A 21643-nucleotide genomic window follows, 5' to 3' on the forward strand; every position below is an offset into this window, starting at 1 on the left:
ATTAAAATACAGCAGGAGAACAAAAAGACTTGACTATGCAGGCACTGGATAGAAGAAGAGAGTTCATATGGTTAGAGAGCTAGATAGGTTACCACACTACATTAAGGCTGTTGGAAATCAGAAATAAATTTCTGGAGCAGAAGAAAGTGAAACATAGCACTGATAAAAATGCAGTCACATTTCAAGAGGAAGAATAGAAATAACAGAAGTGACATTTTCTATTTCAGTGTAAAGAAGACATGAGGAAAAATAGGAAGGTGGTGGAGATGACAGAGGAGCATAAGGAGTGGAACGTGTCACTCTGCCTTGTTGAAAGTGTAGTCAGTGAAGGATAAGAGTAAGAAAAAGTGATAGTTCAGGTCATGCATGAGTAAAGAAGGGAAGTAAGACAAGCACAGGAAATCCATGATAGATTAAGGGCATTATTTATGAAATAGACAGAAACACAAGTGGCAGAATACATGAGTTATAACAGCCTTTAATGTCCACAGAATATTTTATTCTTTGTAAATGCATTTATTCTAGTGAAACTTGTGACAGTGTCAATGTTTCTAACATAACTCCCTTGTGTTTCTTGCAATTCCTTTAGATATTCCTCCAAAAACTGCCACTGGAACTATTGTTCTGGAGGTTCAGGATACAAATGATAACTGTCCAGTGATCGAAATGTTGTCAAGACAGGTCTGTGAAAATGTTGCTTCTCTCAATGTCTCAGCTCAGGACATCGATGGTAACCCAAATTCTGCTCCTTTTACGTTTAAAATCATTGATGAACCTGCTGGAGTAGCTGAGATGTGGAAAATAGTAGACAAGACTGGTAAGATGAGGGGCAAGTCATAGAGCATGTTTTGTAATCTGTTGTTTTCAAAGAATTATACTGAACTCTCCATGAAATAGATGGAAAAAATAGAGCTGAATATAAAACGCATGTTTTCTTCTGACTGTTGATATCTAGTATTATAGTCAAGTATATGTGATATATATGTGCAAATATTGTGCAAACAGGCATAGATGTCATTGTTAGAGCTGTAGTGATTTGATTATTGTAGAGTTCCCTGAATGAAAGTGTGTCTCCTGATTTCATGTAGGTTTTCACCTCATGTAAAAGTTTAGGCAATGAATTTAGTCTCTATATCTATGGGCTCATTTGTAAGCAGTAAACTACTTGCTCTTGTTCCTGTCCATTCTCATCCGCAATAACAGCAAAACAAATTCCTGCTCACAGCATTTGTGTTTTGTATGATGAATGTTACCACTGACTTTAGGTAGGTTGTAGAAACAGGGAGCAGGTGTCAGCTATTTGGAGTATGGACAGAGAACACTGGTTTCACAGACAGAGTGGTGGAGGACTTGGCACAGCTGTAGAGTTAGTCCTCAGCCGAGTGTCCAAGCCAGGTCCTCAACCCCTCTCTCTGTGAAACCAGTACTCTGTGCTCCTGCTCCAAGTAGCTGATATACACACTCTTTGAGATTTGATTTACACACACACACACACACACACACACACACACACACACACACACACACCTGGGAAAGGCTAGCACTGATTTACTAGCTGTGCCCCTCTGCCCAGAGTATAAGGTAGTTATTGCCACCAGACACTCCAAAGCCAGCTACTCTAAGGCTCTTATAAAGGTATCCAATTATTCTGAGTGAAATTAATACTAATACAAATGGTAGTGTTTGAGCAATGCAGTAAGGCTTTCAGGCGCGGCCACAGTGTCACCATATTACTATAAATACTCTCAAAGTTTAAAATATTCTCTAAAGGACCAACTGCAATGAAAAGTTTAAATATATTTAATAATAAATAATAAAAGAACATGAAAATACTAAATATCTATTTATAATAAACACCAAAGTTTTAATCACAGGAAATATTAAAATAACACAGATGAATAGATTCACACAGATACAGAAAAGCAGTACTTAATTAATCTCACTATATTTTCCTAACTGATCTAAAGAATTACTATCCCCCTAGTTATTTACTAAAGCAAGGCAAGGTGAAGTAGGTGAAAGATCCTTCTATGTCAGGTTCTAAACAACAGACTGCCCTGAGACTTCAGTCTCACCTAGTATTAAAACATCATTTTTGTGCTGAATTACAGAATGATATCACATACATTTGGTCATCTGTATACTGGTTCCAATACTACCCCCTTTACTTGAGGCTGCCAGGATTTGGCGCAGATGTGTTATCTTATACACCTAGAGCTTTGCTAAGATCTGTTGCAGCTTCTGGAAGTCATAAAACAATTTCAAACTTCCACCCTTCCAGAGTAGCAATTAGTTCACCCCCAACGACAACACAGAAGGCTTCCTAGTACTGACTTTTTGTCTCTGGCCACCTTGAGACCTGTGAAATACAATCTTTATGGCCTAAATTAAGTAATTTAATGTCATGATATTTTTTTAAACGTTAACTGGAGCTGAGCTTAACCTCTTCTCATCCAACATCCTCTGTTGCAATATATACATTTAATCAGTTACAATAGTACAGTCTGACATGCATGTATATTTCTTTTTCTATCCAGCAAGACACACTGCTGGTACATTTTTAAACCCATGCAACTTTACAAATACATCTTCAACATAAGCATCTGTACAAATCTGTTTCATATACAAATGACATACAATTCTTTACAAAACTTCAGCTATATCAGCATATGTTACACATCCACTGCCCTATATATGGCATAGCTGGCAATATCACACATTGTCACAGTCCCCATCTTCAGCTCCTAACCAGCTTCACACCATTAGTTAAGCAAACTTTTTGCATTTTCTACTGTTACAAACTGTCATCCTTTACTTGACACAGATATGCATGTCAAGGTGTCTACATAAGACATGCCAGGCTTTGCCATGACATGCAAGGCCTCTGCTCTTTTTTTTTTTGCTGTATACTAAAGTTACTTTTTGTTTGTTATTTTTTCCCTCAGTGTAGTGTTTCTAAAATGGCTTGTTTAGCCAATCTGTCATAAATGATTATCTCCTTTCTTTTCATGTGCATTTAAGAATTAAACCAGTAAATCCAGCAATAATAGCTTACTAACACAAGAAGTTAGGTGCATTTAGTTCAAACGCATGGCAAGGGCCTCCTGTTGAGGCAATCAAATAAAGGACGGGGGGAATCGATTACAATTCGCCTGTGGTGTGGTGAAAAGAGCTCCACTCTAGCAGCCACCATAGTGGAGTACTGCTTTGTTCTGATTCTACAGTAACTGAAACTTACCACTGTCTGAATGGAGATCTGATAAAATCAGCAAGCAAGGGAGAGAAGTATTGCTGGAACTGAATTCATCCTCATGTCTTGGTGAGTACCTTCATGAAGCAGACACTGTTTTTACAAAATCTCACCAAGACGATATTGATATATAGACTGCATTTTTATATAGCATATATTATAGACAAAAGTAGAGGACAAAATAAAAAAGACAGCTGGGTGGGCAAAGAGCACTGGTGCCAGGACTGGAAAAAATTACTTTGTAGAATCCTCAAGAAATGGAAACATTCCTACAATGGGATTAGGCCAGGCTCAGAGGGAGGATGCACCCCCCCCCCCGTTATAGAAGGAAGTAGTAGTCCACGAAAACTAAAAAAACCTAACAGGCCAAAAAGCAGTCATAAAGATAATAGAGTGGACTATTGAGAATAAGAAATAAATTGTGTATTGTTACTGTTATGCAAGAAGCCCAGAATTTCTGGATAGAGGATATTCAAAAAGATTAAGAGAGAAATTAAAGGAAAGAAGAATACTTGCACAAGAAAAACTGTCAAAAGCTTCAAATGTAAATGAGTGTTCATTAATACAACAGGTTCATGAAAAACATTATATAAACCAAGAAACCTAGGGCTATTTGGAAAAATGAAGCGAATGAGGAAGTGCGAAAATATGAAGAGCAAAACCTAGAGATTTTTGGAAGGTATAAAAAAAGAAACTTGGACATGGGAAAGAGAGGTCTGATATGTTACAACAGTTATGCAAAGGAGAAAGCTAAACTAATCAATACAAAAAAGCAGCACCAAAGATATTTGAAGAGAAATATAGACAAAGGCATCCCAATATGGAAAATTTTGCAATACAAAAATTGGAAAACAAATGGAGGAAAGTAGAAAATAGGATTAATAGTGGAAAGGTTAAAGAAATAGAAACTGAACTTAAGGATTACCTGTGAAGTGAAGGATTTAGTGTCAAAAATCCAACTCTGGTAATGTCAAGACATTATAGAACAATGAGTCCCCAAATCAAAAAGAAACAGGTGAAACAGGAAGCATCTGATCAATTGCCACATGAAAATACTCAGTAGCCTTCAGTAGGAAACCAGTACAAAAATTTGGTTGGGGCTGCACAGCAAGGGAAGAAGGAGCAAACAGTGACAACTCTGATGTAGTCGAGTGATAGGCCAGTGAGTTCCCATATTAAAGAACAATGGATGACAGGCTGTAGCTGAAGAGAATTTGTCACAGGAAGATGCTCTGAAACTTTCTGTAGAATGCCTGCAGGAAATAAAAAATAAAAAATGCACCCTCAATTTAGAAGAAAAAATCGAAGCAAAAAGTTGGTTGACTTAATCGAGATGGATAGACACATTAAGATCAATGAAAGAAATAGATTGCAGAAAGTCAATAAGACCCAAAAATGTGAGAAGTCTGATAAAATGAACACAGTAATCAAGACTAACAGAAATTCATTTTATATAACAGAAGTAAATAGGATATATTACTGTGCAGCTAAATTAATAACAGATACAGTCTTACCACAAAAATACAGTGCAGTAAGGAAAAGGAAGGAAAGAAATTGAATACCATGTGAAAGTATTAAATTGAAAAAAACTATAAAGCAATTAGTACAAGAGGTGTCAATGTTAGAAGAGTATAGAAGAGGGAACAGATCAACAACAATACTTAGAAAGATAAACGTGATAAAACCAACTTGCAGTATTAGAACAAACCAGGGTCTATTGTACACTATTGCAAATAATAAAATAAAGATATTAGCATGGGCAGAAAAACTTAAAAATTATGCAGATAACTATAAAGGAAAAGTTTAAAATAAGCAATTCAGTGATGACCCAAAAAGGTTTTATAGAGAACTGGGAAACAAAGCAAAGCTATAGAAACACCACCAAATAAAGAAGAAATAGTCCCAATTTGGATAAATATTTATGAAGACCCTGTGGAACATAACAAAGATGCTGAATGGATAGAAAAAGTAAAGGAAACAGTAAGACGTTCAAATGTACAGGATATAAAATGGGATGAAGTAATGGCCAAAGAAACTGAAAAAAAAATTAAGAACAGCTTCCAAATGGAAAACCCCAGGTCCAGATGCAGTACCTAATGTATTAACATCTTTACATGAAGATTTAACCCTGAGTAAGAACTACTTATATACACACTCTGAACACACACCAACTCGGTTAGCAACAGGAAGAACAAAACTATTCCTTAAGTGTGAATCTGCAAGCTATCCTAAAAACTACAGACCACTAACATGCCTTCCAACAATGTATAAACTATATAATGGAGCTGATGCTGACTGAGCTTATAGTCATTTAGAAGAAAACTCAAGTGTGGCAATAGAACAAAATGGTAACAAAAGAAAGTCATATGGAACAAAGAATAATTTGTTGTTAAATAAAGTCATAATTAAGAATTATAAAAAAGTGAAGAATTTAAGTATGTCATGGATAGATTACAAAAAAGCATTTGACAGCATCCCACATTAATGGATAAAAGAGTGCTTACAGATGTATAAGAAACAAACAAAAAAAAAAGATACATCGTACATTGATCAGTTCATTACAGTGACCATGAAACAGCGGCAAACCACTTTGCAGCTAAGCCATAATAAAGGACAAATTATTATTCCAGGGATAAAAATTCAAAGGGGGATATCCCGGACTGACTCTTTATTGACATTGCTGTTTTGTCTTGCCCTTAACCCATTAAGCTGTCTACTTAACAGATTAGGTCATGGCTATAATTTGGCTCCCAGAACACAGCAAAGTGTAAAGTCTTCTCATCTTCTTTTTGTGGCTTACTTAAAACTGTATAGTTTATCAGATGAAGTGCTGAAAGCACAACTGGAAGTGGTCAAAACAGTCTCACACGATATAAGAATGTCATTTGGTCTTGATAAATGTGCAAAAACAACACTTAAAGCAAGAAGGTTGCAGCACCAGGAAATATCAGTCTGGGACAGGAATGTGATATAAAGGAACTTGAGCAGGAGGGAATGTATAAATATTTGGGATTTGATGAAGGATCGGCAATAAAACATGAACAAACGTAAACAAAACTTAGTAAAGAATATTTTAGATGACTAAAATTAATACTGGAAACAGCCCTAACATCTAGGAACAAAATCCAAGCTATAAACCAATTTACTCTTCCTTTTCTAACTTAAAGTTTTGGGGAGATTGATTGGCCCCAAAGGGTATTGGATCAGTTGGACAGGAAAACAAGAAAAATGCTTCACATTTATCAAATGATATATAAAAATCAATGTATACTAAAATTATATATTCCTCATTCTGAATGAGGTATGAGCCTCCTTGAAACTGATTACATGTATAGATCTGCAATCGTAGGCCTGCATACATATTTGCTGACCTCACCGAATCCAAACATAGTGAAAGTTTTGAAACATGAAGAGAACAAATCTAAGATGACTTCCAGGCTTAGTTTAGTAGAAGAATATCAGTGTCAAGCGGGAACAGAAACCAGACCAGCAGTAGACAAAAATCAGGCAGCAACTGAATGTGCCAAAAAACAAAAGAAAGAACATAAGGAGAAGGATCAGATGAGAAGTCAAGAAATGTTGAAAAGGCATAAATATAGTTGCAAGTAAGAAAACTCCTGGAACAACATGATGTTGATCAGGATCTGACACAGGAATGATTAAGGAGATGTGAATTTAAACCAAAAGATACAAGGTTAATATTAGCGATGCAGGACAGTGAACTACCTACACAGTGGTTTCAAAGTCCATTGAATATGTGATAGAAACAGATACATGCAGGTTCTGCAAAACAGAACTGGAAACAGTTGCACATCTTGTTGTGTGTGATACACTAATGGCAGACGGCCTGTATACTAAAAGGCGTAATAACGTGGTAAGACCTTTGCACTGGGGATTGCACAAACATTACACTATTGAAGTAGCTGAGAATCATTGGAAACATAAGCCACAAAGCATTACAGAGAATGATGAAGTTTATATCACATGGGATCACCCACTACCAACAGTTCAAAAAATATATGTGAGAAAAACAGATACAGTAGTCCATGAAAAGAAGACAAAATGAGCACTGATTATTGAAATTGCTATGCCCAGTAACTGCAGTGTCTGAAGTACAGAGAGAGACAAAGTCATAAAATACCAGAATTTGCAGGTACAAATGGGGGCAATGTGGAAGAAGGATAACTAGACAGTTCTAGTAGTAGTAGTAGTAGGAGCAACAGGTCTTATAAAAAATAATTTACAATCTTATTTTAATATGCTACCAATCCATGCAACTTCATATAAATTACAGAAGTAATTTCTGGGTACATTGCATGTACTGAGAAGAGCACTTTTGGCTAGCATCAAAGATTCAAACAACATTCATTTCACAACCTTTAATCATACTTCGTCTTAGCAATGGGGTCCATTCCTGTCATGGTGTTAGAAACCCAAAAAGACTTTGAGAAATTAAACTGTACCTGATTATGAAGACCCCATAGCTTTTACTTTTTGAGTCTTTTTGGAAATAAATTCCATGTGTTTCCATTTCTCTTTAAAAGACTTACATTTGATTAAATGTCTAATCTTTTCCTCCAGTTTCTGAGTAGAAGATGGGAAATAGCATGAACAAACACTAGTGAAATTGTATGCTCTAAAACACCCTGCAAAGTCTTAACTTTTTTAGCCAAAATCTTTTTTGCTAAACGTTGCACAGCATTCGCAGTTATTAGTACCATGGCATCTAACACTACAAGATAAAATGTTTTTGCTTAAAGCTGCAAAATATTCACAATTCTCAGTACCATGACATCTGTCACTGTAGGACAAAATGTTATGGAATAGTTTGATGCCCATAAGGACATTTATTGGTAAACTACTTTAGGGACATTACCCACACTTGGCTTTACTTGTTCAGTGTAATGAATTCCTTCCACATTTAAGCAGCCTGCTTACTCTGATGAATGAGTGAATTTGATAACAAGATTACATTAACTAATTGCTGACTCCCTTTAAAGTACAAACCCCTGAAGGTGAATGGAGCTGTAATACCTGCTGCACAGGTAGCACTGTACGCGTGATGTATGCCAACACACAGAAAATACTGTGGATGTGAATGAGTTAAAGCTATGCACAGCATAATCAAATGCAAAATTTGTATTGTTTGAAAATACTTTATACCCATAGCATTAAAATTAGGTCTGGAGCAAAATAACAAGATATTACTGGTCACAAACAAGGTGGGAAAGTATAATCTGCAAGAGATTTCTTAAAGCTGACCAGTGTAGAAGATTTACGTAGCTACTGAGACATCAGACTACAGAGCTGCAGTACCTCAAAGGGCAAGTAACTGAGGCCTGAGGAGTCAAACTGCATCCCAGACCACAAAGAGCTGCTCAGTCTGTACTGAACTAAGACATCTTTCAGCTTGTGCATACCTAGATACACTAACAGTAGAATTTTGAAGGTGATACAAAAAAATCAGATCAGAAGTTGAGTTGCCAGTGTAGATGCCACATCAACCAGCAGAGTTTGCTATTGATAACAGGTACCTCTAAGTAGTCAGCCTGCAGAATTCTGACCAGGTGGAGATAGCAAACTTCTGAATGTAGCTGACTCTTACCAATGAGTTTAGCTGATTTGAGTTTGGTCAGATTATTTCCTCTGCAACTCACACATTAGGACATTTATGGGACTTGATTTTCTTAACAGATGTGATGACAACAGAGATGGTGGCAGTATTACTCCCCTGGCCTGACCTTTTCCTGGTTCACTTTGGCATGAAACTGTAATGTTATAGTCACCCAGTCTTGAAGTGAAGATCATTTATCAATTAATTTTTAATCCTGAATAACTTCTTAAATCCATGATCTTCATTTTTCCCAGAGAGTAGTGCTGAATCACCAGATGCTTTAGTCAGGGATTATAACAATTCACTCTGTCTCTCTCTGGCTCTGGTGCCATTAGAAAAATAAAGATCTGCAACAACAAACTCAGGAATAGATATCATTATACACTATTGAGAATAAAGATAGTAAAATATAAATGGATTCATTATTTTAGAGGTAATATGCCACCCCCTCCAGCTTGTATATCACTATTTTAAATTTAGGTACAATAGTATGGAAACATTTGTTTTTGACTGTTTAATAATATTCCAGTGAATGTATTGGATTATTGTTTTATTGATTAATTCATGACATGGCTGTTATAAATTGTATAACATGACTGTTTTATATACACTAAAAAATTAATCCAGCAAAACAGAGGGACGCCAAAATGGCCAGTTCAATAAAAAAAACTTTTTATTGTCAACACCACAAGCACTTTCACAGACTAAGCTGCTTCTTCAGGTAATGTCTATCAAACTAAAAAACTCATTTTAAATACCATATACTGCCTCCCTTGATTAATCATGTGACATTAGGGCACTCAAATTATTTAAACTAACAGTCTCATAAAAGCATATGCATAGCACCTAAGTACAGAAATCATAATACATTTATAAAAATGCATATGTAGCAAATATATATATATATATATATATATATATATATATATATATATATATATATATAAAGGGAATAAAACTAATGCCCTTGCAAAACATGTCATTGCCAGTGGTACTGAGCATACTTTTAAGTTTTTGATTATAGGGAGGGTGCACGAAACATTAAGAGGAGGTGACATCAGGAACAGACCTCTCAGCCGTGCCAAATTACTCAAGTTTTGGGGTTCAGATGAAGGGGTGCCATGATTCCCGGGTGATTCAAGCTTATGATGAACTGATAACCTTATTTTCTGCTGAAGTGCTAGAGAAACATGTCATTGAATGTTTAGACTCTGTTTCTGCATATGAGAGAAGACTCTTGCGAATTAAACAAAGGAAGTTTATCTAGAGACCGAGATGACTTTATGAAAGGTAATGTTTTTCTGTGGCCAAGAATACAAAACAGACTTCTACTTTGGGAGGGTTTTCACAGTTTAACTGTGATTCTGACACACCCTCTGATCTTCCATCTCCAGTTTCTGTGATTACCAATAATCCAGCCAGTCAGAGGCTGGAACATATGTTCACACAAGCATTGACATCACCTACCACAAATGTAGCTGTTACCACTACTGAAGACAAAGAGCTGGGAGTGTGCAGAAAAACTTTTCAAGTAACAGCACAAATACATTCAAATGGGAAGTTAGATTCCACACTGCAAGAAGGATTAACACAAAGCTCTAGTACCTCAAAAGTCAATGGCACATGACACCCTTTAGTCCAGCAGAAGCTTCCATTCCCTTTACCTTGCAAGGAATGGAAGGTGGAAAAGTAGTGCACTCATTCAAGGAGTCACAGCAGAAATAAGAATCAAGTCTTTAGAGCCTCCAGGTTAAATGTATGTGAAAAGGAGTTTCAAGAGCAGGTAGAAACTACACTGCATTGTTTAAGGATGAGAGGTTATAGTGACTGAAAAATAGTTGAAAATGTAGAGAGGGTTAAAAACTTGAGGGGGAACACAGCTAACCTTATTTTTCAAAACCTGCATCAGACAGAGTAATGTATAGTAGGAACAATGAGTGTAAACTGAGGGTTCCACTACATTCTTCTAGTAATGTTTCAATGTACATGAATGTTGTTAGAAAACACTAGAAAGTCCTTATGACAAAGATATTTCCAGAGTGATAGAGCCCACCCCCAGGTTTGTTTTAAGGAACATGAAATCTTTAAAAAGGACCTTGTCTTGCTCAAGGAATAAACATGAATATAGCAGTAATGCCCCTTTAGCATGTGGCACTTGCAGTGTATGCACTTACATTGACAGCAGTTCAACTTTCACACACCCTGACCAGGATAGAATATATAGGTTCAAAGTTTTTGCCACTTGTAACATCTCCTATATTGTTTACTTGGCCCACGGTTTATTGTATTCAAAATTTTACATAGGCAAGATGGATAGAACGCTTAGAATAAAGGAGCATCTGTATCATATTAGCAAAGGGAATAAAACTAATGCCCTTGCAAAACTTGTCATTGCCAGTGGTACTGAGCATATTTTTAAGTTTTTGGTTATAGGGAGGGTGCACGAGACATTAAGAGGAGGTGACATCAGGAATAGTATTGAGCAACTTGAGTCGAAGTGGATCATTAGACTGAGAGGTGATAGTGGGCATGGACTCAATGATGTGGTCCCTATAAAACCTAAGCTGAAATCTAGAAACCTAAGACATTGAATGTTTTTTGCCTATGTATATGGATTCCTATTACAAGAACGAAAGTTCACTACTTCGAACTTGTAATAGGAAGCCTCACTTCTGCAAAAGTTCACTTTAACGAAAGTGAACTTTCGCATAAGTGCACTTCACCAAAAGCACAGCAGCACAGTGGAGGACATAAAAAACAAGCTATGTCCTCCACTATTGTGTGATAGTCATGAACCTTAGGGTTAGGGCATGGGTTAGGGTAAGGGGATAGTTAGTAAAGCTATCCCCTTACCCTAACCCATGCCCTAACCTTAAGGTTCATGACTATCGCACCATAGTGGAGGACATTGCTATGTCCTTCACTGCGCTGCAGTCATCACAGACCTTAGTGTTAGGGCATGGGTCATGGTAAGGGGATAGCCCCTACTTACTGTTGTCAGGGATTCGTCCTGTCTGCGGAATCGTCTTGGCAATATGGTCTTCATTGAACTGCACTTTCGTCCATCTGACATGGACCCATATATATATATATATATATATATATATATATATATATATATACACACACATATATATATATGTGCATATATACACACATATATATATATATGTGTATATATATATATATATATATATATATATATATATATATATATATGTGTATATGTTGCATATGCATTTTTATGAATGCATTATGATTTCTGTACTTAGGTGCTATGCATATGTTTTTATGAGACTGTTGAAATAATTTGAGTGCCTTGATGTCACATGATTAATCAAGGGAGGTAGTATATGGCACTTAAACTGAGTTTTTTAGTTCGATAGACATTACCTGAAGCAGCAGCTTAGTTTGCGAAAGTACTTGTGGTGTCAACAATAAAAGTTTTTTATTGAAACTGGCCATTTTGGAGTCCCTCTGACTTGCTGGATTAATTTTTTTGGTTTTCTTTTCTGGGACTTCACTACAAGAAAGAGTTGGTATTTGTGTTTGTTCTGTTTTATATACACTGATGAGCAGGTAGTTTCAAAGCATTTCTCCCCAGGCCTCTGCTGAAAATTGGCTCATTTCAAGTCAGACTTTCCCGGTAAAAAAAATGTTAAATAAATGAATAAATAAATAAAATAAAAGCTTTGTGTTGTATTTTTTGGTTATTAAATTTTTCATTCTAGTGGTTGTAACATCTCTTTATTTATTTTGGGTGTTGCTTTTTTGAGACTGTTACACTTAGCTATGTTATTCATGTTTTGTTTTTTCTGCTGTCTTTAGACCCAGGTCATGTTTGCATGGTCTCTGCCAAGAGAGATGGACTATGGTTTAATCATAATCTCTGTTTATTGCATAGGAATGGGTGCAGGTTGGACCATTACTGACATCAAGTGGGGTTGTGGAGTGATGAGCCATTATGTCACCTACCAGGCAGGTCCTAATGGAGAGATGAAAAGTCAGCAAGCAAAGGAGAGGAGTAGTAGTAGTGCTGAAACTGAATTCATCCTCAAGTCTTGGTGAGTACCTTTGTGAGGTGGACCCTGTTTTTCACAAAATCTCACCAAGGCGACACTGATATATAGACTGTATTTATATAGCATATATCATGGACAGAAGTAAGTCAAAACCAAAAAAAGATAGCTGGGTGCACAAGACCCAGGATAAAAAAGTGCCTAACCATGGTAGGCACTGGTGCCAGGACTGGAATAAAATGACAGTGTAGAATCCTCACAATATGGAAACATTCCTACAAAGGGGCCAGGCCAGGTCCAGGGGAAATCCCCCCCCCATTGTAAAAGGAAATAGCAGTCCGCAAAAATTGATTGGCCAAAGAAGAGCCATAATGATAATAGAGTGGACTATTGAAGATAAGAAAGAAATTATGTATTGCTACTATTATGCAAAAAGACCAGAATTTCTAGACACAAGATATACAAAATGATTAAAAGAGAAATTAGAGGAAAGAAAAATACTTCCACAAGAAAAACTGTCAGAAGCTTCAAATAAAAATTTGCATTCATTAATACAACAGATTTTTGAAAAACAGTATATAGATCAATAAACTTTGATCTGTTTGGAAAAAGAAGCATCTGAGGAAGTGTGAAAATATAAACAACAAAACCTAGAGATATTTGAAAAATATATGGACATGGGAAAGAAAGAGAGATTTCATATGGTGTAATATTTATGCAAAGGAGAAAGCCAAGTTAACTAATATAGAGAAGGCAGTCTCAAAGATATTCAAAGGAAATACAGGAAAATTTCACAATAAAAAATTAATAGCACAAATATGTAATGTGGAAAGTAGAAGTTAAGGAAATAGAAGTTGAACTTATGGAGTGCCTGCAAAGTGAAAGGTTTAATGATCTAACACAGACTACATCACAGCATGATGGAGTGAATCCCCAGAATAAGGAAAAGCAAGAAGATCAGGAGACATGTGAAGAAGAAATATGGACAGGTGAAAGGAAGAGAGATTTAATATAGTGTAATATTTATGCAAAGGAGAAAGCAAAACTAACCAATACAAAAAGAGCAGCACCAAAGATATTTGAAGAGAAATACAGACAAATTAATCCAGATATGGAAAACTTTACAATACAAAAATAAGGAGATTAAGTGAAAAAGTAGAAAAAAAGATTAGTAATGGAGAAGTCAAAGAAATAGAAATTGAGGTTATGGAGCAGCAGCAAAGGGAAGGATTTTGTGTAGAAAACAAATGCAGGAAGCACCACAAGATAGAGCAATGGATATCCAAATTAGGGGGAAACCAGTGGAACAGGAAGCAATTGGTCAGGTGCCATATCAAGATATGTTGGAGCCTTCCACAGGAAACCAGTACAAACATTCACTTAAAGCTAGACAGCAAAGGAAGGAACAGGAAATTGTGAAAACTCTGATGCAGTCAATGTTGAGGAGTGATAGGCCAGTGAGTTCCCATATGATAGAGCAATGGATGGCACAGGATGAAGTTAAAGAGAATGTGCCACAGGAAGATGCTATAGGATCTTTTCCAGAATACCCGCATGAAACAGAAAATAAGAGATGTACCCTCAGTTTGGAAGAAAATGAGTTAAGAGAATAGTTGCTTGATTTAATAGACATAGACAGATATATCAAGATCAATGAAAGAAATAGACTGCAGAAGGTTAATAAAACCCCAAAAGTCAGAAGTTTGATAAAACAAATGTACACAGTAATTAGGGCTGTCCATAGAGGTCCATGTGATATAACAGAAGTAAACAGAATATATTACTGTGTTGTTAAATTAATAACTGATAAAGTTCTACCACAGGAACACAGGGTAGCGAGGGAAAGGAAGGGACGAAAGTGAATACCATCATGGAAATATCAAACAGAGAAAACTATAAAGCAGCTAAGACAATACGTGTCACTGTTAGAAGATTATAGATGAGGGAACAGATAAAAAAAGTACTAAGAAAGATAGATGTGATAAAAGCAATGCACAGTATTACAACAGACCAGGATCTATCATGTACTATTGCAAATAACAAACTAAAAATTTCAGCACAGGCAGAAAGACTTAGAAGATACAAAGATAAATATAAAGGAAAAGTATAAAATAAGCAATTTATTGATGATCAAAAAAAAATTATAGAGAATTGGGAAATAAGGTAAAAGGAATTGAAAGACCGCAAAAAAAAGAAGAAATAGATACATTTTGGAGATGTATCTATGAAGATCATGTGGAACATAACAAAGATGCTAAATAGATAGAAGAAGTAAAAGAAAAAATAAGAGGGTTAAAGCTACAGGATATGAAATGGGATGAAGTAACAGTCAGAGAGATTGAAACAAAGATAAGAAAAGCCTCTAATTGGAAAACCCCAGGCCTAGATTCAGTACCTAATTTTTGGCTGAAAGTATTAACATCTTTTCACGAGGATTTAGCCATGAGTAAGAATTATTTATATGCGCACCCCGAGCAGACACCACACTGGTTAACAACAAGAAAAACAATGCTCTTATTTAAGAGTGAACCTTCAAGCAACCCTAAAAATTATAGACCACTAACTTGTCTTCCAACGACATATAAACTATACGCGGAAATTGACACTGACAGAGTTTATAGTCAGTTACAAAAAACTCAATTAAGGCAGTAGAACAAAAGGGTAATAAAAGAAAGTCATATGGGACAAAGGATCATTTGTTGTTAAATAAAGTTATAGTTGAGAACTGTAAAAAGGGGAAGAATCTAAGTATGGCATGGATTGACTACAAAAGTGCATTTGAATCCACATTCATGGATAAAAGAGTGCTTAAAAATGTAAAAGATACACCCTGCACCAGATTGAGACCATGAAACAATGGCAGACCACTTTGCAATTAAGCCATGATAAAGGACAGATTATTATCTCAGGGATAAAAATTCAAAGGGGGATATTCCAGGGTGACTCTCTGTCACCATTGCAATTCTGCCTTGCCATTAATCCATTAAGCTGTTTACTTAACAGCTTAGGCCATGGCTATAATTTGGCTCCTAGAAAACAACAAAGTCTAATGACCTCTCATCTTCTCTTTGTTGATGATTTAAAACTGTATAGCTCATCAGATGAGGAACTGAAAGTACAGCTGAAGGTTGTCAAAATTTTTTCAGATGATATTGGAATGTCATTTGGTCTTGATAAAAGTGCAAAAGCAACCTTTAAAAAGAAAATAATGCAGCACCAGGAAAACATCCGTTTGGGACAATAATGTGATATAAAAGAACTTGGCCAAGAGGTGAGTATATAAACACTTGGGAATTGATGAAGGATCAGCAATAAAACATGAATAAATGTGAATAAAACTCAGTAAGGAATACTTTAGAAGACTTAAATTAATCCAGAGAACAGCATTGACATCTAGGAACAAGATCCAAACTATAAATCAATTTGCTCTTCCTGTCCTAACTTACAGTTTTGGAGTGATTGACTGGCCCCAAAAAGTATTGGCTAGATTGGATATTAAAACAAGATGGATGCTTCATGCTCACTAGATGATTTATAAAAATCAGTGTATACCAAGAGTATATATTCCCAGTTCCGAAGGAGGGATGGGCCTCTTTGAAATTGATTACATGTATAGATCTGCAATTGTGGGACTCCACACATATCTACTGACCTCACAAGATCCAAACGTAGTGAAAGTGTTGAAATATGAGGAGTATAAATCTAAGATGACATCTCTGCTTAATCTAGCAGAAGCATATTGACGTCAAGCAGGAATGGAAATTAAACCAGAAGTGGATAAAAACCAAGCAGCAACTGAATGTGCCATAAAACAAAAGAAAGAAAATAAGGTGAAGGACCAGATGAGAATGCAAGAAATGTGGAAAAAAACATAAATATAGTTGCAAGTATAGAAACTTCTGGAAGAGCCTCATGTTGCTCAAGAACAAACACAGGAATGGTTAAGGAGGATAATTCAAACCGAGAAATGAAAAGTTAATATTAGCAGATAGTGGGCTACATAATTGCTGGTTTTCAAAGTCCTTTTAACATGTGGGAGAAACAGACAAATTTAGGTTTTGTAAAACCGAATTGGAAACAGTCACACACCTTGTTGCTGGTTGCGACACACTAATGGCAGAAGGACTGTATACTGAAAGGCATAATAATGTGGTGAGACTGTTGCACTTGGGATTGTGCAAGCATTATGGTATCGAAGTGGCTGAAAAACACTGGAAACATGAGCCACAAAGCATAATAGAAAATGATGTTTATATCACATGGGATCACCTATTACCAACAGTTCAAAAGGTAGATGCTAGAAAGCCAGATATAGTAGTCCAAGAAAAGAAGAGAAAAATAGCATTGATCATTGAAATCACCACACCCAGTGACTACAGTGTCTTGCATACAGAGAGACACAAAGTTATAAAATACCAGGATCTGCAGGCAGAAATGAGAGCCATGTGGAAGAAAGATACCCAGACAGTTCCAATAGTAGTAGGAGCAACAGGTCTTATAAAAAATAATTTACAATCATATTTGGATATGTTACCAATACATATAACCCCATACGAATTGCAGGAGTCATTACTGGGCATACTGTGGGTGCTGTGAAGAGCACTGCTGGCTAGCATCAAAGATTGAAACAATAATAATTTCATGAACTTTAATCATACTTTGACTTAGGAATGGGGTCCATTCCCGTCATGGTATTAGAAACCCAAAAGACTTGGAGAAATTTAAAAAAAGACAGAGATATCCCTGAAAAAGGCAGATGTTCTGCCTAAGGAAATCTCTTCAGAGATCAAACATCCAGCAGCATTCTTCCATACGGTGGAGAGTCTGTTCAGCTTAGCCTGTCTATCCACTAGAAGAGCATTATCTGTCCCATAATATGAGTCTGCTGTATGGTCATTTGCTGACAAGATTACCACTATCAGATCTGCTTTTCCACCAGCTGACTCATGAACAGTGAAGTGATTCCATCCTTTCCATTCACTATCTCTTGGATGGTGTTTGTGATTCCTGATTATGAAGAGTTAACTTCTGTTATCTCAAATATGCTACTGTGGACTGGACCTTTGCCAATCAAGATTGGTATTAAGTAGTCTTGATATGCTTAGACCAATAATTTTTCATGTCCAGGTTTCATCTTTGAGGGATAGGGTTTTTCCATCATCTTTGAAAGAAGCCATTGTCACTGCCAGCCTCAAACAAAAATCTTTGCATTCAGAATTTTTAAGAACTATCACCCAGTCTCTAGCCTTCCTTTTTAGGGGAAAGTTACTCAGAAGATCATTTATCAGCAGCTTGAGAGTTATGTTACAGTTAATGGGTTCATGGGCCTGTTTCAGTTTGTTTTTTGCATCACCACAACACTGAGACAGCTCTCATAAGAGTCATTAATGATCTTATTTTCACAAGAGACCAGTATCACTACTCAGTGTTTGTCCTCCTGGACCTCTCTACAGCATTTAATATCATGGCATTTTGATAGAAAATTTACAAACTGTGGTATTTCTGCTACAGTCTTATAATGATTTATTTCTTATCTCTCTGACTGTATGGGTCTATATTATAATCATGAAATCTTACTTTCATGAATACAAAGTCATCGACACATAAATGTCGAAGTCCGAAAACAGCAAAGTACTAAAAAAGTGAAAATGACAACATCGAACGTATAACCGGAAGCAATAGTGCCATACAGGTAAGGTAAACCTGACAGAACAAACCTAATGCAAAACACTTTTTAAAACATTTTTGCAGGGGGGGCAAGCCCCTCTGCAACCCCCCACACCCCCTCTACTTAAATATACCAACTCCGAGACCACACTACAGCGGGGAAAATGATTTATTTCCTCATCCCCATGATCGCCCTGCTGGCCAAAAAAAGGATGTTTGGCATTCTGATTTCGCTATTTTTGCACTTCGCTTTTTTCGGGCTTCGACATTTATGTGTCGATAAACTTGTATTTGTGAAACTCAGCTTTCGCGATTCTAATATAGGCCCGACTGTACACACAAGATCTGTTCAGAGATTAATTCATCTTCTATTTTCCCTCTGGAATGCAGAGCATCACGGGATTCTTTCTTTGGCCCCCTATTAATCACAGTATATATGCTTTTATTAGATCTACTTACGGAGAGAGGTCTAGCATTCCACAATTATGATGATGATATACAGATTCGTCTCTTCTTTCTTCAAGACAATATTGTGAGTATTTTCTTTGGCTGATGATTTAGAAGTCATATCTTCTTAGCTAAATCAAAACTTTTTGAAATTCAACACCTCAAAAAACAAGGTCTTGTCAGTTCATGCCACCCTGAGAGAGACTTTGCTACCTCAGCCTTGACAGTTTCATCATTTATTTTGTCAACAAACTTGAATTTGTTGTTAAGGTGCATGATCTTGGTGTTTTCCTAGACTCCAAGCTTGCACTTTGGAACAGGTGTTGGCTATTTTGAAGTGTTCATGTTTCCATGTGCGAAATATATCAAGGATTAAACAAGTGATTTCTCAAGCTGATCTTTCAGTTGTTGTTCATAATCTGGTCTACTTCTGGTTGGACCATTGCAATGCCCCTTACCTGGGACTTCCTAACACTGAGTTGGAGATCCTAGAGATGGTTCAGAACTCTGTTACAAGGCTACTTAATAGTGCATCATGTTACCATCATGTTATGTGTGTTCCGCACAGCTAGCATTAACTTCCTGTACATTATAAGGTCATCTAAAAGAACTAAATGTCAATGTACTTGTCCACTCATGATCTGGGTCCCTCCTACCTGAAGGAGCCTTTAGTGCTCAGCTGTCCTGCCTGAGATTTGCACTCAGCCTTCAAGGGGCTTCCATGGTGCACCTTGTAACATAAGGACATTGCTCATTTTCTTATCAGACGGACTTCGCTGCCACTTTGGTGTTGGGAGTTCCTGTCACTGGCTGGTTTCAAGATGACACCTAAAATATATACTTTTGACATAACATTTGATGGGATGAATAAATAAATATGTTTCTTCAATTGCCATTGTAACATTATTTGTTATTTATTTCTTTGCCTTCTGTGTGGAGTCTGCATGTCCTCCCCGCGGTCGGATGGGCGTTCGAAAGACATGCGGAAATGGGAGTGCCTTAGTTGAAGGTTGGACATTGAGCTGGCACCTCGGCGTTCATTAAAATCTACTGCCAATCATTAGCGGACCGGAGTTCAGCTGTGGCAACCCCTAACCGGGAAAAGCCGAAAGACAACCATTTCTTTGTTATGATATCTAATTGATGTTATGGTGTTGAAGGTGAAGTAGTAAGCCTCAGGTAAAATAACTTTTGATAATCAAGGCATGAATAATCTAAAGTCTTAAAGACCACTAATGAGTTTTCAGGTAAAAGAAAGTATTTGATGCAAATTATATTCCTTACATGATAGCAGGGATTCCTTATCACAGTTTACCTCTCTGGTCCTTAAGTATTACTTTGGCTTCAAGAATAACTTATAACAAGAATAGCTTTAAAATCTCATATTTTGATAGCAAAGTAAAGCCTGTCCACTCCCTCTTTTAAATAATATAGGAGTGTATAGCTAAGCAGCTTGAGTTCCTGAGCATGGTATGCACTGCCAAGACCAGTCTTCAATGATGTATGAAAGACTAAATGGTATTCCAAACCATATCAAGACAGTTAAAAAAGACAACTGCTCCTGAGGAAAGGATACATTTATCTGAGTGATAATGTAACCTTCTCTTTTAAGTGAACACTATTAATGGATATACATCAGTGGTGGATTTAAGCTCTGTTGCAGGGGCTCCCCCCCCCTTTTAAACCCCCAATGCAATATGGTGCCAAGAAGAAGAGAAGAAGAAAAAATATTTTTTTCAGCCTGTGCTTTACCCCTTTCTGTTTTTTTTTTCAGCCTGGCTTTTTTCTCTTTCCAGTCATTTCAAAGTGTCAGTCATGATTGCAAGTGGAAGTGCCAGTCAGGTGACCTTATCCTAAGATCCTGAATGGCTCCTCCAACTGCACATCACATCATATTTGAGAAGACTCAAAGAGAATGTGAGGAGCATGTTGTTACTCAAACTGGAGAAAATATGGAAAAAGTTTCAATTAACAGAGTTTTGTACTGTAGTGTACAAATACTCTATACCTTGTACTACCCAAAGTAGCTCCAGCCTGGTAGTCCAGCTACTGTTCAATCCCAGCCAATGTGTTAAAAGTGATGTAACATTTTTTTTTCTAATTCCTTGCTAATCAAAAACAGGCCTTGTAACAGTACTCTGCCCATTGGAAAGTGTATCATCAAAGCAGTACACAGTTGAGAGAATACTTCGTTTTGCTCTACATTTTCCTTTCAGCCCACAGAAGCTTTATTTTTAAAACTTCTCTAAAGACAAAGTTTCTTTGGGTTTAATGGAAAATGCACCACCAAGTGAAGTAAGAGTAATATTGGCATGTCAGATATATACCTGATTAGCAAGCATTCCTCATCTTCATAAGGTTCACAAGAAGAGCCCCAATTTTCATTTGAATTTATATTATTTGAATACTAGGGAAATGTAATGGATTTAAGAGACTAAAAATGAATGTTTGCTTTTAGTAATTAATTTTATTTTATTTTATTTTATAGATAAATTTTACATGTAATGAAAGAATGTCTTGTAATGCAATAACTCTTGACTAATTAAGCAAAATAACACCAAAATGTGACCAAACTAGTTGAGTCTGGCTTTTTTGCTTGATTGCATTAAAGAGCTATGTGTGTCTTTGCACTCTTCATGCTATGTG

The 21643-nt window shown here is 36.5% G+C and overlaps 1 protein-coding gene across 1 annotated transcript in view; it reads left to right on the plus strand.

Moving 5' to 3' along the window:
• LOC122796738 (desmoglein-2-like) overlaps positions 1 to 21643 on the plus strand; it is a 1262885-nt gene that overhangs the window by 1057374 nt on the left and 183868 nt on the right. Inside the window, exon 11 of the mRNA XM_044065447.1 lies at positions 590 to 817. Within this exon, the coding sequence (XP_043921382.1) occupies positions 590 to 817 (228 nt within the window). The remainder of the gene's footprint in view (positions 1 to 589; positions 818 to 21643) is intronic.

This window comes from Protopterus annectens, chromosome 3.part0, assembly GCF_019279795.1.
Source record: "Protopterus annectens isolate FY-2018-M chromosome 3.part0, PAN1.0, whole genome shotgun sequence".
Lineage (NCBI taxonomy): Eukaryota > Metazoa > Chordata > Ceratodontiformes > Protopteridae > Protopterus > Protopterus annectens.